Raw genomic sequence first — 19,271 nt, 5'->3', positions numbered from 1 at the left:
TGAATTAGCTGACCAACATTAAGTCTGTTGATTCCAAACACTGGCTGATACAGTATTACCTGTCTTGTACTCGCTGTGCTATGGATGACCAACTGTCATTTACAACCACAATCATTGTGCATGGACTGATTTTCTTATATAAATGGATAGTTGTCAGTTATCACCTTCAGGACACGGCCAGGGACCATGATTTTCTGGCAAAAAATACATTTTGACACTGCAGTGAATGACCATTTCATAACAAAAGATGAAAACATCTGACATTTATTAAATCCGTTATAATCATGACTGCTTAGGAGTGTCAGCAAACAAGGTGGAGATTGCTCTAAAACAACACTGCTATGCATGACAACATCACATAAACAGAGATAAATACCACTGACCTTTATTTAATAATAATAATAATAATAATAATAATGAGGACTTTGTATAGTGCCTAATCTTTAGAAGCTCTAAGTGCTTTACAACATTAGACAACATATAAGCTAAAAAAACATATATAATGATATGATTACAAACACAAACACCATGAAATTAGAAAACATAGAAAAACATGCTGAGAATATTTAAGGTAGGAAACCTTATTAGGTCTTTAAGTTTGTTCTTGCAGTCGAAATAAGTGAGTTCTGAGAGCACTCTTGAATGTGATCACTGTGTGCTTTGTGTCTAAGTTCAGTGGGCAATTCATTCCACGTTGCTGGGCCCTGGTACGCAAAAGAACGCTGTCCATATGACTTTGTTTTCATAGTGAGAATAATGAGTATACGATTGTCAGAAGAGGAGCATAAGTATCGTGCTGGTGTGTACACATGGGTGAGGTTGGATATGTATGTTGGACTAGAGTCCGTCAATGAAACAAATTTTGTGTTTGATTCTGGATCGAATGGATAGCCAGTGTAGGGTACAGAGCAGCGGGGAGGTGTACTCTGACGTGGTACTCTAACTATGATCCGAGCAGCTGTGTTTTGAACCTTTTGGAGTAGATATTGAGATGAACCAGACAGAATTGAGTTACAGTAGTCCAGTCTTGAAAGTACTAATGAACACACAAGTGTTTTAGTGGCATCAACTGAAAGATATTTGCGAATGGAGCTGATGAGTCTCAGCTCAAGATATGCAGCCTTGCATATGTTCATGACATGTTGGTGCAATGTGAGAGTACTGTCCACAGTAACACCGAGTTTTCGTACTGGTTGTGTGAATTTAATGTTGGTGTTGCTGATATTAATTGTTTGAGGTAAAGGATGTGAATGAGAAAGTCTTTGTGTTGTACAGTTGTAATCAGAATGGCCTCAGTTTTATCATCATTCATCTGCAGCTTGTTACATGTCATCCATGATAATTAGATAACCTTGCATCTGGTTGGTTAAACTTGTTAGCAGTCTTTCATATGGCTTTAATTCTAAACAGACCTTGTTCAGAATTGGATTATATGCTGATATGTTAATGAGGTAATTTCGCTGCTGATTGGCTGAGCTTATTGAAATATTAGATACTGTATATTTAAACAGACCCCACTCAGATCTGTTAAATAGGCTAAGTTCATCAAGATCTCAGATTATTTGGATTTTGGGAAACATCATTATGGCATGAAAATAATACATTTAATGAGATGATCTTGCATCTGATTGGCATTTGTTATCAGTGTACATGTGATCTGATTTTGATAAAACATGGTACATAGGCATGTATCAAGATCATGGACTATTTCTTGAATGAGTGTGATCTGTGCAATATTAATGAGTTTATACTTTTTGGGATATTGAATTGTAGGCCCTGATTCTGACAGTTTCTTCATCAGATGTATCTTTATGGTTTAGCTCTAGATAGTTTTCAAGGCTATAATTTGTTCAGTTCTTATTATCCTGACAGTGCAAGCCTTAAGACTTTGCATGCATTTAATTTTTATTCTTCTCAAATCTCCAGGCAAACATGGATGTGAACCCTCCCAGTCCATAGATCTGGTGTCATATGTGCAGAAACAATGTCCCAGTCTGGACTTTGTTGGACTGATGACAATTGGAGCATATGACAGGGACCCAGCATTAGGAATCAACCCAGATTTTCAGGTTTTTGTTTTAATTGATGCAATACTGCACACATGAATACTTTAAGACAAAATGAATTCAAGTGTTAATTTAAATTTTTCCAAATTTACAAAAACTTTACATTCTCCAAATTTCCCTCTGGCACTTTTCATATAGGTTTAGCTATTTTTCTGTTATGCCTGGAGAACATTTTTGTGGGCTGTCCCACATCACAGTCATAGCTGTCACCAACCACAGGAATAAAATGTTCTTCCTTTGCTGAAAATAGCTTCAACTGTTTTGAAATCCATAGGAAGAATTAAAACACAAATACAGTTTGTTTTACTAGTGTGGCAACATTATTTTGACAGGTTAATAAAATTAATAACATGTGTAACATTGAAACTATAAAGTGCTGAAATTCGAGTAATTTCAGTGGACATGCAAGATAATGCAACTGTGTGTTGCAAAAGTAGTCACATTTTGGTTAAGTACTAATTGATACCAAGAGTGAATAACACCTCCAAAAGACCACTCTGGTGGCCTAGTGGTTAGAGTGTCCACCTTAGATGTGGGAGGGCACAGGTTCAAACTGAGTCATACCAAAGACTTTTAACAATGATACTAACATCTTCGTCACTTGATACTCAGCATTAAGAGGTAAGTGTTAGGATTGGTTAGCCAGGTGTCCAGATAATGTGACTGGGTAGGTCATGATGCTACATGTCTACAGCATGATGCCCCAGTGCTAGACTTCACTATAAACTGCTACACTGCATACATCATAGCGATATGACTGAAAAATTATTAAAGCTACGTTAAAAATCTAAATCACACTCACACACACACTGCCAAAGTACCCCTTGTGGTTTTGTGCTATTTGGGTTTTGTTTGTTGGTATTTTGAATTTTTCATCTTCTGTTAAAAGCATTGTCCATGTATATATTCATCCAAATCTGTTCCTTTCATATAGTTGAAATTGACAGAATTGAAGTGTCAGAGCTACATCGGAATGATATTTACAATGACCATGCTTTTGTAGAGGTTTAGAGTGTGATTACTCTAAAATAAAACAACTCTTCTCTGTATGAAATTGGAATTGTTTACATTTTCTTTAACCATTAATCTAAAATTCTTTTTGTGTTATTTCAAATTTATTTTGTGTTTTTTCTTTTCTTTCCATTAGTGGTTTCTTAGATAAATGTTTGTCCATTCCAATTAAGCAAGCTGTAATTCACATGGATCTGAATGGAAATCAATTGAGTGTACATTATTGTCACCCCGTGCTTTAAAAATTGCCTTTCATAAATTTGAATTGCAGTGACAAGGACAGTAATTTATAGGCAGTGTAGGCCATTAGATCATAATAATACAGTTATATAACAGATCTAGGCCACTGGCTTATAATGCTAAAGTTGTAAAACAGTATTGCAGTGACATAGACCATTGGTCCATAATGCTACAGTTATGTAACATCATTGCAGTAATGTATACCATTGGATGGATCATAATGCTGCAGTTACGAAACAGTATTGCAGTAATGTAGATCATTTGCCCATAATGCTACAGTTACAAAACAGTATTGCAGTAATGTAGACCATTTGCCCACAATACTACAGTTACATAAGAGTATTACAGTAATATTGACCTTAGGCTCATAATTCTACAGTTGCATAACAGTATTGCAGTGATGTAGACCATTGGCCTATAATGCTACAGTTATGTAACAGCATTGCAGTGATGTAAGCCATTGGCTCATAATTCTACAGTTATATAACAGTATTGCAGTAATGTAGACCATTGGCTTATAATGCTACAGTTATGTAACAGTATTGCAGTGATGTAGACCACTAGTTCATAATGCTACATTTGCATAACAGTATTGCAGTAATGTAGACCATTGGCCCATATTTATGCAGTTATGTAACAGCATTGCAGTGATGTAGACCATTGGCTCGTAATGCTACAGATACATAACAGTATTGCAGTGATGTAGACCATTGGCCCATACTTATACAATTATGTAACAGCATTGCAGTGATGTAGACTATTGGCTCATAATGCTACAGTTATGTAACAGAATTGGAGTAATGTAGACCATTGGCCCATAATGCTGTTTATGTAACAGCATTGCAGTAATGTAGACATTGGCTCATAATGATACATTTATGTAACAGCATTGCAGTGACATAGACCAATGGTTCATAATGCTACAGTTATGTTATAAATTGCAGTAATGTAGGCCATTGCCTTATAATGCTAGTTCCATACCTGCATTGCAGTGAGGTAGGCCATTGCCTCATAATGCTAGTTACATAACAGCATTGCAGTGAGGATTTTTATAAGAGTACAATACCTTAGGCAAGAATAGTACTTGTTGAATACTGTGTTTTGAATCTGCTAATTATATTGCAAAAGAGGGGAGACAAATAATGTAACCCTTTGACATGGATTTCTTTGTCTTGGTGCAAAACCCAACATAGATTCTCTTAAGCACTCCCTCACTATAAGGCCCTGCATTATAACTTGTTTATTATACAACAGGCATGGATCATGGATTCCAGTTCATATTCTGTAGCAAAATTACGGGGATCATGTACTTCATTATAAGGCAGTCTCATTTTAAGGTGTTTTACTCTGACTGCTATGGAAAGTGTTATAGAGAGAGAATACTGTTAACTGCTTTTACACCATTGCAGATAGCAGTCATCCCCAATGTACCTAGACTTTTTATTTATAGTAACCAACAATGACAATTTAAATTGGGATTACTCTGTAATGGACACGGAATGTTGCAGTGATGGCACAGTTTTCAAACCATAAATATGTTAATATGCAATAATTAACCCAAATGAAAGAAAAGAAATTACCGTATATACTCGCATAAAAGTCAAATAATTTAGGAAAATATAAAGACCTAGAAGAAAGGGGGGGGGTCAGCTAATCTGTGGGCCAATGTCTAAACTGACAGTTTTTAGGTCTTTTTGTTGACTACTGTAATGACTGTAAATCTGGGGACATGAAACAATATTTTTTCAGTGCCCTAAGACATAGGCATGTGAAGAAAAGAAAAAACTTTAGCGACCCAACAATTATTAAACTGGGCCAGTTGAGTTTACCTGGGAGACCAGGCTGAACTATAATGTACAGTACTTACATAGATCATAGTGTCATTTAAATCCTTAATTATTCCCAAACATATTAGATGCAGATTTTGCTTTATTCATTGTTTTGATCAAATCGCATTCTTCCAGATAACATTTCAGCTGGTCCTTAATAGCTTTTCATTTATGTTGAATCACGCACTCACAAGTTACTCATTTTCAATGATATAAGTGATCCTACAAATGGAGGTAATATTTTTAAAAAGGTACGCAGGTTTAATTGTATAAGGCATATAACCAGCATAATTTACATGTTCACGCAGAGTGGTAATAATAAGGCTAAAATTCTCATATAGTTCAACTAAGATCAACATCAATCAATTTTAGTTTTGTGTTTTGGCTGAACAAACTTCATAACTTTCCATAGTGTAAAGCTTAATGTTTTGGCATCTCCTTTGTTGATAGTCGGTGAATTTGTCTTTCATTTTGCAACAGTGGTTCAGGCCAGTTAATCATTAAAACCCTGCACCTGGCTTGTGTTAAGAGTGAATTTTGACCGGCAACTATACCAGTACCTTGATGTGTAATTGCCTTTTATTCCATAATATGAGTACAATTACCATAGTTTTGTAAAAAAAAAAAAGGTGTAAGGCATACCTATGAACTTTTCAAAAGCCATGTAGGGAGACTGAATAAAAAATATAGAGATTGGGACCTAAAATCAGGAGGTTTTTCGTGGCAGTTTTAAAGCTTTGTTTTCACTAAATATTGATCAATCTTCCTGGTCCAATATGCGTAAAATTCGCAAAAAGACTCGCAGTTTCTCCCTGTGATGTGGTCTATTTTCCCCCAGGACATGTCCTATTTTCATATTCTGGTCATATGTGGTCAAACTGCACAATAGCTAAAGATTAGTCTTAAATAAACGAGCAAGAAAGCCAATGCGACAATTAAAAGTTAATCCTTATCGATGCATTGTAATTCAAAGAAACCACATTCTACACTATTGTGTGTTATGCAAGCACCAGCAATTGATTGGCAAATAAAGGATTCCCAGTTTTGTTGAACTAAAGCTACCTAAATAGGCAGTCTCACCTTATTTTACTCATTTATATCCGACCATATTCCCTTACCGTCAGCTCGTAAAGCATTTAGTATTGTTTACATGTACATGTATTCTGAATTAGTTTTTTGAGGACACATTTGCTGCGTGGTATGTATTTTCATTCCTTATTTTAATTTAACAATGGTATTTAACATTGGTATATACGGTATAAAAATGCCAGGTGTTCACTGGTGTAAATTTTTTTTGTGGGAATGGTGCTATAGCATATGGAGTTACAGCATTCGTAGTGATCATTCTTGGGATTGAAATTAATTGTGGATGATTTTATTGTTGTGGTTTATTTCTTCTTCTGGTTTATTTTTTTAATTTTGTATTGTTGTTGAGGTAAAAAGAAATCATTAATTTACGTGAATAATCTTTGGTAACTTAACATTCTATTTAGTGAAGAAGCAAATTCTTTCTAGTAATTATTTTGTCACCACAATAATTCACAGGTGATGCAACAGAACATATAGTACTTTTCTTGTTTAGAAGAAATGAAAATCAAAGACATAATTTAATAATTGGGATTTCTTTGCAAAAATCGTTAGATATAAAATTGGGAGGTAGGCTTGGAGCGCCCCCAAAATTGGGAGTTTTATTTCCTCTCAGCTTGAAAATTTACAGGTGTGTTGTAAGGTCACTTACATCAAAGCAAACTTAAAGTCAGCTTTTACGATATTAGCATAGCTTTTGAAGCATTATTTTTAAAACTTCATTACTGTATTTTGGAGATATCGCAAGTTTAGTGCAATGGTACCCATGATTTGACTCCTAGGGATGTGCTTAATTCAGTGCTTCATCAAATCTACAATGTACATGCGGTGGCGCCATTATGTAAAACATGTATGTGCAAGCACTGAATCGAACCATGTTGTTCGTTGTGTTGTCATACTTGGATTACATTTTAATGAGTTAGGTATTTACAATATCAAAATGAAGTAAAAACGTAATTACCGGTGCACTGATATAAAATGTCCAATGCAACAATGCATAAACAACCAATCAAGTCAAAAGGGAGAAGTATTGTTACAGCAACTCACGATTGCTAAATTCTTGTCATCGTTCGATCAAATTATACATAAATCTAAATTAGGCAGAAACAATAAGAAAACCAAATTAAATTACTTTTTAAACAAATTTATAGCATTTCTTTTTAATAATCATGCACGCTAACATCGAGATAAGTGTACATGTATTTTTTTTTAAATACATGTTTGCCTTAATAAATGCAGTTAGAATTTAATTCATGCATATTCAGATGTCTCGGAGTTGTGGGTGGGCTTTTACTTGGGTTGTGCACTTTTTAGTGTTTATACCTGTTCAGTTTGGGGGTCAGCTTATATGCAGTTGGGCTTATACACAAGTATATATGGTACACAATTTTATGGATATTGATGTTGCTGCATTTTTCCAGAGAATATAATACATTTTGGTTTGCTTTATGGATAATGACTTGGTCCTTATCTTTATTGTTTCAGACTCTGCACAAATGTAGGGATGAAGTATGTCAGGCTTTGGGATTAAAGATAGAGGATGTGGAACTCAGTATGGGCATGTCAAACGACTTTGAAAATGCTGTGAGTACTTGATACTTCTACATACTTTGAAAATGCTGTGAGTACTTGATACTTCTACATACTTTGAAAATGATGTGAGTACTTGATACTTCTACATACTTTGAAAATGCTGTGAGTACTTGATACTTCTACATACTTTGAAAATGCTGTGAGTACTTGATACTTCTACATAAAAACTAAAACTTCATTGGTTCCTTTAATCAGCTCTCAGTTAAATCATTAGATGTTTGTCTTTTACCTTGCAACAACAATTAGAGGCTGTGGCGTACCCTTTGAAACACACAAGATAATGGTGTTATCAGCAGAACTTCTTCTCTTTCTTCAAGATGTAACTTTGGATTCTTTGAAGCTTTTGCTAGAACATTGCAAACAAATCTTCTTGGGGTTGTACCCCTGGAATCTGAGTTTTTATGTGATGGTCTTATTCCCACCATTCCATTGCATGATTTTAGGGATCAACAACAAGTCCCTTGCATCAGTTACTGGTGTGTCAAAACTGACCAGTACTTGCACACCACTTGAACAAGCTATGGTTAGCCACAATTCCAACAGAAAAGTATGCAACCACTAAAACAAAGTAGCCAGCTCCCCCATAAAGCCCTCCCCAGATGAGGTGCAGTATGTGGCAAGGCGAGGGCAAGACAAAGAAGTCTACTTTAGTTCCCTCTTTCCCAAGCAGGCATGGGGGTGGGGGGGGCAGAGTTTGTTTATAGGGACACCTCACCTCTCTTGCAGTACATACCTCTTTAATACATTAAGGTGCTCACAGAAGATCAGCCAGTCCTTTTTATAATGAAAGAGAGTTTATGTCTACACTTAAAGCACTCCACAATCTCTTATGGGCATCCATCTTCTTCCACCATTCAAACATACTAAATTTAACGGAAGAAGGGTACACCCTTATTCAAAAGGGTGCAACAGAGAGGATTTAGAATATGAAATTTCCTGCTTTCTACTCCTGGAAATTTCTGATCCACAAAAATGGAGGAAATCTGAGACTTATTATAGATCTTTCACAAATTTCTGTTGGAGGAAACTTTCAGGATAGAAAGTGCAAGCTATCCAACTATCCAGTTGATGTAGTTTGGAAAGCTATCAAATCAGCCAGTTGATGTAGTTTGGAAAGCTATCAAACCAGCCAGTTGGGGCCCCGAGTGGCCGAGTGGTCTAAAGCACTCTCTATTATGGATCACTGCCATCTCACCTCTGTCCGCGCAGGTTCGAGTCTCAGATTCAGCCAATGTGGGTATGTGAGAAAGCTTGCCAGTAGCTTCTCGTGGGTCAGTGGTTCTTTCTGAGGTTTTCCCGGGTTCTTCCTCCACCATTAATACTGGCTGCCATGTATGGCCTATCATGTGCTGAAAAATGGCGTTAAACCCCACAACAACAACAACAACAACCAGCCAGTTGATGTAGTTTGGAAAGCTATCAAACCAGCCAGTTGATGTAGTTTGGAAAGCTATCCAACTAGCCATTTGATGTAGTTTGGAAAGCTATCCAACCAGCCAGTTGATGCAGTTTGGAAAGCTGTCCAACTAGCCAGTTGATGTAGTTTGAAAAGCTATCAAACCAGCCAGTTGATGTAGCTTGGAAAGCTATCAAACTAGCCAGTTGATGTAGTTTGGAAAGCTATCAAACTAGCCAGTTGATGTAGTTTCAGATGATCTTTAGGATGTGTACTATACATCCTGTTTCCTCCGCATAAGTTGTTGCCAAAACAAAAAACACTTAGAAAAAGGCATGTTTCAGGTATTATAGGATCTCATTTTGAGCCATGTAATTTGTCTTAAAATGTATATATGTTCCTTTCTTGCATTGATTTTTCTAATTCTAAACCACTTTTGGTATGATGCTCTAGACCATACTCTTTGGAAAGGCATGCAGTACGAGTTGTATTAATGTACTAAAAATGATAATTAAGTAAATTGACAAATACAGCTTGGAATATAGCACCCATCAGTTCTGCAGATCTTGCATGACAGTTCTAAAAGGTTGCCAGTGCCTGTTTTAGATGTTTGATATTCTAGAGACAAAGCAGTTTACAAACTTAAAGGTGAAATAATCTCAGCTTCCACCATTTTGAATTGAAAAGAAGAGATTCTACAATTGCAAGGTGAAATAATCTCAGCTTCCACCATTTTGAATTGAAAAGAAGCGATTCTACAATTGCACCACTATTTATTGATTTTTGTCATTAATGTTTTAGTTTACTTGCAGATTGAAATGATTCTTTAACATATATGACTTAACATTTATTGAAGACTAACATGATCATGCTTGTGCCTCCACCCGATTCTGCAGCCACCAAAAATCAAATGTCTGATATCTCAAAACAACTTCTATACCTCTGATATATATATATAGAGAGAGAGAGAGAGAGAGAGAGGGGCAACTTGGAAATCATCGACTGCTGGCCCTTCATCCTTCCAGTTTTGCACATTTAAGAATCCTGAGCAGTGCTTTTTCACTATGTTTTTGTTAGATCATCTTGGCTTATTTATTACCCAGGGTAAAATTAATGTCTTTAAAAAGGCTGTTTGCTTGAACTTGTTAGCACTCATGACAATACAGTAATTGAAGTTCTACATCACCATTATATCTTGAATAAGTCAACATGACCCTCTTTTTTCAGATATTCAAAAAAGGCAAGAACTTGTTTCACTTCAGGATCAGTAATACTGTCATTAAAGCAACAGAGAATTTCAATATGGATATAATTCTCTGAGAACTTTATGTAGATTTATGTTTTGTTTATGTTGTTCTCAAAGGGTTGTCTCAAAGTATGTTGGGAGTAGCTTTGGTTATACTTGTCCATATTATAAGTCACTTAAAATACTCAAGCTTCACTGTCCTCCAAATTAGGAGTTACTTCAAATACTCAAACTTCACTGTCCTCCATATAAAGAGTTGCTTTGAGTACTCAGACTTCACTGTCCTCCATATAAGAGTCACTTTGAATACTCTAACTTCACTGTCCTCCATATTAAGTCACTTAAATAATTAGGCTTCACTACCCTCAAAATTTTAAGGTCACTTTGAATACTCAAGCTTCACTGTCCTCAGTATTAAGAGTCACTTCAAATACTCAAGCTTCACTGATCTCCAAGGGCTCTTGTGTATTCATACTAGTTTAGCTGTGTGCAAATTCATATCTAATCATGGAAAAGCTTTCAGATAAATTTCTTGTTAGCTGCAACCTTAATTGATTCTTGAACAGTCCACAGTATAACACATTTTTATCACACCACTTTTATATCTGCAAAGCTCACTAGTTCTCCTGCTTTCTTACTGTCATTTGCTTTTTATTTTTCTGTTTTAACCACAAAAGGATAGTTTTGATATAGCTTTACAAGCATTCATAGTTATTCTTTTAAAATGAGTTTCTACGTTGGTATGCATTAGCCTCCAGTAAAAAGAATTATGTCAGATAATAATGCTGGGACACTGGGAATTGTTTAACAAAAGGTTATGTAAGATACAATTTATTAACAAAATGAAAACAAGTTCTTATTGTTGAAAATAATATCAAACATGGACAATAAGATGGTGGATACATTTTACACGTCTTATTTGTATCAATCCATTACTTGACATTGAGTGGATGGGGCCTTTTAAATCAAATAATCAATATTAATATTGGAGATAAAATAATAACATTTTTGACTTATTCCTAATTACACTGCATTAAGACATTTACTATATTTTATAATATTTCTAAAAAGATCATATTAAATAAACTTGTTGAGGAGAGAAATTTTATATATATATATATATATATATATATATATATATATATATATATATAAAAAATAAAGGTTATTTATTATGTTCTTGAATTAAAACATTTTGCTGTTAGAACATTTGAGTTTAATTCCCAAGCAAAATTCCTACTGTGTATTTGAAATGCTTTGTTATAACATTCCTTTCTAATGACGTTTAATTAGTTGTTGCATTTGATCTGTGTTGTCAGCTTGAGAAAACTTAGCTCAGTTAATATCACCTTACATGACAAAGCCAAATAACTAACGGGACTCACTTTTAAAAAACAAAGACATGACACCTGAGGCATCATGATAATTACACGTCATTCGTGATCAGTAAATTACAACGGCCTAACAATGTTGTCAGGTAACGAAGGTGTAATATAATGATCACACCTCATTCATAATTGGTAACTTTTCTTAAGTGTTTATTGATCACAGTTAGAAAACTGAAACAACCTTTTGTACAAATTCTCATTTTGACTACGACTGAAAAACATCAATAACAGTCCCATAAATTTACTCATTTTTCAGATTGAGGAAGGCAGCACAAATGTTCGAGTTGGAAGTACAATATTTGGTGCAAGATCCTTCCAAAATGACAGCAATTCATCCAACTCAGAACAGAGTGCCATCTCAGATAAAGTGCAGACCAAGTTTAAAGATGCCACAGCCAGTGGACATCTGTTGAAAACAAGTGTACAGTCCAACAGTTGATTTGTTGGAAAATGTGTGAACTGTTGCTTGATCTATTAGATGTTCAACAGGAGATGAATGGTCTCCATGTTCAAACAAAACTCATGCGTTCTGAAGTTGATATTGTTTTTAAAAACAAAGAAAACAGTGCTTTGGGCCAAATCCACATTATTGGGAAGTAAAGAATAGCAGTCACTTTAGCACTAGCTGTTACATCAGCAGTGTCAACATTTTCTTCAACTTTTGGCTAAAGTTTTTATTTTCATACATATCCTAAACCCCTTAATAGATATTGTTCATACTTGGCATGATTCAGTCTGAAGCTAAGACCATTTATTCTATGACATGCTCACTCACAGAATATTGGCATTGAAGTTTTGGTTACAGTTTTGTTGTTTTTATTTTCCAAACTTCTTAATGGATTTTCTTCATATTTGGGATGAATTGTTATGAAGCTAGAACAATTTAATGTGCATCATACTTACTCACTCCATTCATGCTGGGTCAAGGTCAGAGTTAGATAAAATTGCATTTATGTTTTGTCTCTTTTTCATTTGCTTTTATTTCCTAAACCTTTTAATGGACTTTCTTTCACAAGATGTTCATTATGAAGGTAGACTAATATCATTTGTACAAATATGAAAAATCTTGCCTAGATGCTTTTTTGTCAAATAGGATTAAACGCTGTTCAGTGGTTGTTTAGAAGAAATCATCTAAAAAAATGTATTTTTAGTAATGGCAGCAGTCTTTACTTTATATATAACTGACAGCTATTCACGCCAGGATGCCATGTGCAAAACTGGTCTTTGTACTACTCAGTCATTATGAGAGTTTATGAGGCATGCATATATATATATATATATATATATATATATATATATATATATATATATGAGAGTTTACGAGGCATATATATATATATATATATCATGTTGCCTTGTGAGGTTGCTTTGGGTGTTATCAGTTATGTAGCAAATATTTTCTTATCTCTTTACAAATACAATTACTTTATACAGATCTTTACATTAAAGGTAGAGTAAACTCCATAACTATACAATATAATCCTTTATATAAATATAATTACTCAAGCATTATTACAATCAGTTTTATTTCTCCATGTTATAGACAGCTAGAGACGAGTTCTAAGTCTTCAGCTTTCTCTATTGCAGAGAATACTGTGAAGCTGTGTACTGAAGTAATTCATCCAATGGGAGGATAATGAATGCCAACACATACTGCATTTGAAATCTGTTTAATGCTGATTTCAGTACTTTCATAAGTTGTATGCAATTCACATCATTATTTCATATTCTGATTATTGTCAGAATTCAAAGTTGTGAATTCATACAAGGTGGAATATAGTCAACAAAACAATTCATGCTTTTTAAATGATAATTTTTGTCAGTTTGTTAGTTTAATTGATTATTAGTGCTCAACTGATTATTGTATTAAAACTAGTGGAACAGATTCAGTAGCAAAATATATATCTTACTGTAATAGCTACTGTATGTATTTGTTGATAAGGCTAGTACAACTGCAACCTGTACAGACCATACTGTAATTGCATAATACACCAGCAGATCTGGATCTCAGCAGTTTCTCTGGAGTAAAAACAGATCAGGGTCTGTGTTGTTTGCCATTGGACTTGTACGAGTATATATGGTATATCTTACTGTAGCTTGCATAGTCGCATTATAGTCTTGAATGCAATAATATAATTTTACTATGATTATTTTTAATGAACTGCATTATTTAAATATGATGATTATAAATTATTTCTGTACTTATAAGGTACGGGTCAGTTTACACAATCCAAGGAAATGCAATTTTCAATTATCATTTTTTTAAAACATGAATTAGATGACTTTGTTACATCTGTTTTTTTCAACATACATCCTACTACACATATTGAAGAATGTTTATTTCATTGTATAATAAATAAATAATTCTATGAAAAGAGATATATGTATTTATTGCAGTCAATAAAACGCCTGCTTTCAGAATTGAATTTTTCATAATACTGGAGACATATGTCTAGAGGACTATTTAACAATTATAAAAACTGAAACAAAACCATAATATTTCAAGTTAAGGTTTTAGTTCTGAAAAGTGTGTGATTTAGAATTTTAACATAGCTTTAACAATTTTTCAGTCATATCACTATGATGTCTGCAGTGTGACAGTTTATAGTGATGTCTAGAACTGGGGCATCATGACGCAGACATATAGCATAATGTCCCACCCAGTCACATTATCCTGACACTAGGCTAACCAGTCTTAACACTAACCTCTTAATGTTGAGTGCCTAGCGAGGCAGCTGTTAGTACCATTTTTGTAAGTCTTTGATATGACTTGGCCAAGGTTCGAACCTGCGACTTCCAGCATCTGAGGCGGATGCTCCAACCACTATGCCACTGGAGTGGTTGGTTCTGGAAAGAGAAAACCAACAATTTCAAAACGATGTGTAATGGAAGATATAATGTTGACATAAACAGCAGAATAATGGATTAATCAATGATGTAATTTACCAAGAAACTGCATGCTTCATTAGGATTTGTTCACGTTTTACAGTGCATTTTTCAGTAGTAACCTCATTTCAGTTGATCCCCTCATTCTGTTGTTTAGAGAGATCTTTCCCCTAGGTAAATCTGAACATCAACAAAATCTTTAAATAGTATAATGAAACGGAGAGACCCCTGTAGTGTTCTATGCTAAATCATGCTTGACAGATAAAGACATATTTTCTTTCATGGTCCTCTTATTATTCTCAGTAGAAGTATCTTTGGTGGTTAAATTTACATGTGAAATTGTCTCTGCAGTATGTGGATTCCAAATATTACTTATCAATGAGTGGTTGCGACATTAACTCAAAAGTAGTTATTTTATGGGTGAGGTGAATCCTTTGACCATAAATAAAAGGTATTTACTGTGCTTGATAAACATCTTTCTCTCTCTGCATTTTATTGGGAGACTGAATGTATTTATTTAGAATATCAAGAGTGAGTTTCTGCTTATGTTACCTACATGTCAAAATGCTCAGCATGAGACATTTTCTGTTCAAAACTCAGATTGGCCAGTGACGTGGCATTTTAGGACAAGAAAATGTGAAACCTGGAGAAAACCTTGGACTTTGGAAAGATAGTCAGAAACCTTAGTGGATGCAGCATTTGATCAAGTCTTGGACCTTAGATCTATAGTGCAAGTCTAATAACGACACATTATTTGGCCACCTCAAATCAGTGACAACTAATTGATGCTGAACCATTGTGGCATCAAATGGAGAAAATGCCATTTATCAATACAAAGGCCGTCATGTTTGGTATATCGGTTGGAAAAGATTTGTTACTGTTGTTGTTGTAGGGTTTAATGCCATTTTTCAGCACTGGATAAACTATACATGGCGACCAGTATAAATGGTGGAGGAAGAACCTGAGCAAACCCCAGAAAGAACCACCGACCCACAAGAAGTTACTGGCAAGCTTTCTTACGTACCCACATTGGCCAGGCCCAACACTGGAACCCATGCAGACATTGAGATGTCAGTGATCCGTAATGGAGAGCGCTTTAGACAACTCGGCCACTCAGAGCCCCCTTGGAAAAGATTTTTGACTTACGTTTGATCACCGAGTCACATTGTGTATCAAATCTTCCTTTGTAAAACAGTTCACCAATCTGTACAACTTTTTAGGACTGCTCCAATAAATGTATTATTATTTAAGGAAAATACAGAACTTGTGAATGAAATAGCTCTTATTTGATATAGCATTATGCCATTTCATGCAACCATTTTAAGCAAGTGGTTGTCACCAATCGACTGTGACTTTAAGTGTGATCCAGTAACAGCCCTCAATACAACAGTATATATATCTCCAGTGGATTGATCTTTGTGAGGTCTCATATACAGTTGCAAAAGCTGATCTTTGGTTCAAGAATATGACTAATTGTATCAATTAAAGGAACAACATTAAATGACTGTTAAGATTTGAAAAGCTGTTAGCTATTTTTACCATCAGCTACACATTCATTGGGGCAACATAACGGTGCTAAAGCCTCATTCTGTCATCGACAATTCATGTAGCAGAATAGCTGATAAACCCTTTAATATAATTTTAGTGCCATGTTCTTTTTAAAAATTGTCTTTCCAGCTGTCTGTGCATGAAGTCAAAGGGCATTAAATTCTGTGAATCATATAGATAGGTATTTAAAAAATCGTCAGTTTGGCAAGACAGTCAGGATCTTTGACAATGTATTTAGTTAATTCTTCAAGGAAGGTCCAGCAGCAATACAATTAGCATTTAAAGGTGGCAAGATTTATTTATCTTATGTTTGGACTTTAAACATATCAGTAGTTCTTGAAATATAAAAGGGTGCAGGTTCGAATTCTACCAACGGAACAGCCTGGGTCAGCTACTGTGGTGTTCATTGGCAAGACACTTTACTTTGATTGCCTTCGCACTAAATCACCTACTTATGTTGCTATGCTGTAAAGCACTAAGCCGAAACATACGGTGTCAAGATTCATATCAGGAAGGGTATGTTCAGAATATCTCACTGCCTGAAGGTTAGGTCATCTAAACCTTAGTATATCATTGTTACACATGTATATCAGTACGTTGACTGGATCCATCATATATCTATCATCAGATTGAAATCTAATCTAAAAAGAGGTATAAAGAACCAGTTTGTGTAAGACAGTTCAGATGTGCTACATTGTGATGTTTTTGGTATATTATGATGTCTACCATGTGTAACGAAGTAATTGTTGTAAATCCAGTTAGTGTCTGCAAGTAAACACTTCCCGACATTTTCCTCCTATGTATTAAGTAAAATCTTCACATTCTGTATCAATTGATTTTTGTTTCACAAGAATTGTTTGGTTGCTTTTAAAATGGCACTTTCAACACTGTTTGCCATGCCAAGATAACAGAATTAATGTCTTGTTCATCAGCTCAAATTATAAAAAGGCAATCCTGCAATTTCTGAAAATGAACATCCTATTATATCTACATCTATCTATATATATGTGTGTGTGTGTGGTTTCCTTTGTCAAATTCCCTCCACATTCCAAGACTTCCAAACATGGTACCAACAGCTGCCTCGCTAGGCACTCAGCATTAAGAGGTTAGTGTTAGGACTAGTAGGCCTGATGTCAGGATAATGTGACTGGGTGGGACATCATTCTACATGTCTGCGGCACGATGCCCCAGTTCTAGGCATCACTATAAACTGTCACACTGCAGACATCATCGCAACATGATTGAAAAATTGTTGAAGCTACATTCAAAATCCAAATCACACCCATTCCACATTCCTTTAGAAAAAGAGGGTGCAGTGGGATCACCTAAATCAAAACTAAATTTTATTTCTTTGTTCTAGTATTTGCATTAAAAATTTCTTTCTAACTCTCAAATAGAGATATGTGTCTTATTGTTTCATGTTGTGAATTATCTTGGTGAATTAAGCCAAGAAGCAAATATTATTCCCAAATGTTTTTGTGCTAAAATCTGTAATGCCAATATACCGAATTTACAATGTTTGCAAATATTTATGATGCTAACAAATTTTTAATAAAACTTATAATGTAAAAAAAATCACATTATCATGGAGAAGAGTAATAATCAAAGAATGAACCTGGAGCTAGTGGTTGCAAATAGTGAATCAAGTCAAAAGCCATTGGCAAATGAGGTTTATGAAACACTTTTTCAAAAATCTTGCAATTCTGCACTTTAAAGAATTTGAGGGTGATGGCTTCTGCATGAGAACTTTGTAAAAATAATTAAACATTTTTGTTCATACACAACCAGAATAGTAAGGCATGCTCAAAGAATACTATCAAGCATTTTTTCATAGCTTCAATGTCAACATCTTAGTATGTGCAAACAGAAAAAAAATTGTGTTTAATAAACATTAAATTATGTTTAATAAATATTAAATTGTGTTTAATAAATACTAAATTATGTTTAACAGGCTATGTCAGTGTAAATTTAATCTAGTTTAAAAATGTTACTAGTCAGTAGTATTATGATTACAGTTAACACAATATTGAATTATTTATATTTGTATCATTTGTTAAAAATGCATAAGATAGAATGGGAGGTGGTTCCCTTCCACTTTTCTCCCTCTGAAGACAACTTGAAGAATTATGGTGGGGGGTTTGTGTAATGCACTGGCATTAACTTTGAAGCGTTTTCTTTTTGTCAAAGAAGGAAAAATAAAACATTCCAATTTGAACTTAACCACTTCAAAATATATCATTGCCACAACAGGTACGATAAAATTTAAAGAAAAAAAGACCTATGACAATCTTTTTTATGCATCCACAAAATGTTCTCTGTTTTTCTGAGCATTGAGTGTACAAGTTTGTTATGAAGCAATAAAATCTAGGTTTAAATGTTTTATTTATATGCAGTGGACTTTAAAAAAATCACCTGTTTCTTTCTCAACTTGAAAATAGCATGTGTTCTTGGATTTAAGAATTTTTAAAAACATTTAGTCTTTTTCACAAGTGATGCCCTCACAGAAGCTGCTGCATATAGGCTGCACAAAATCATGTATTAAACTATAGAACTTGAGTAAGTGACTTTACTATATTATGAACACAATTTTAAAACAAGACTTACCTTGATGGATTACAAACCAGTGGACAGAAAAGATATGAATTGCAACTAGAACTCTAGAACTGGTGGGATCTCTAATACAGTAGCTCCCTCTATATTGTCTCTGATCATCACATCTGAGCTTGTTCACCCACAAGAGTTCAGGGGCTCCAATTGTCCTACGGCTAAGTTGCAAATCTTCATTTTATACATGTCTGTGATACAGCATATTGGGATATTGTCAAATAATTGTATTGCTCATGATCTGATTACTTGTATGGAATACCTGTCACATGCATATCTGCATCAAATGTTAGAAAATTCTTGTAGTGGTGAGAATAACACATCCTGGTGTAACTGTTTCACATTCACATACTGAAGAAGAATAGTTTGTTCAGTAAC

At 34.6% G+C, this 19,271-nt stretch overlaps 1 protein-coding gene and 1 long non-coding RNA gene across 3 annotated transcripts in view; one reads left to right on the top strand and one right to left on the bottom strand.

The window, feature by feature from the left end:
* Positions 1-14,234, top strand: part of LOC149772715 (pyridoxal phosphate homeostasis protein-like) — a 35,778-nt gene extending 21,544 nt beyond the window's left edge. For both annotated transcript variants that reach the window (XM_089947469.1, XM_089947468.1), the window contains exons 6-8: positions 1,927-2,069; positions 7,718-7,816; positions 12,112-14,234. In XM_089947469.1, coding sequence (XP_089803595.1) covers positions 1,927-2,069; positions 7,718-7,816; positions 12,112-12,294 — 425 coding nt within the window. In that variant the 3' untranslated portion in view covers positions 12,295-14,234. The remainder of the gene's footprint in view (positions 1-1,926; positions 2,070-7,717; positions 7,817-12,111) is intronic.
* On the bottom strand, positions 14,228-19,020 carry LOC149772714 (uncharacterized). Its single transcript, XR_016417611.1, has 2 exons — positions 18,894-19,020; positions 14,228-14,702 (listed from the first exon to the last, which is right to left on the bottom strand). It is a non-coding gene; the product is annotated as an uncharacterized LOC149772714 (long non-coding RNA).
* Between the last annotated feature and the right edge of the window lie 251 nt (positions 19,021-19,271).

The sequence above is a fragment of the Sinohyriopsis cumingii genome, unplaced genomic scaffold (genome assembly GCF_028554795.1).
Source record: "Sinohyriopsis cumingii isolate HCF-2022 unplaced genomic scaffold, ASM2855479v2 utg001237l, whole genome shotgun sequence".
Classification (NCBI taxonomy): Eukaryota; Metazoa; Mollusca; class Bivalvia; order Unionida; family Unionidae; genus Sinohyriopsis; species Sinohyriopsis cumingii.
This window is presented reverse-complemented; position numbering and strand designations above follow the sequence as displayed.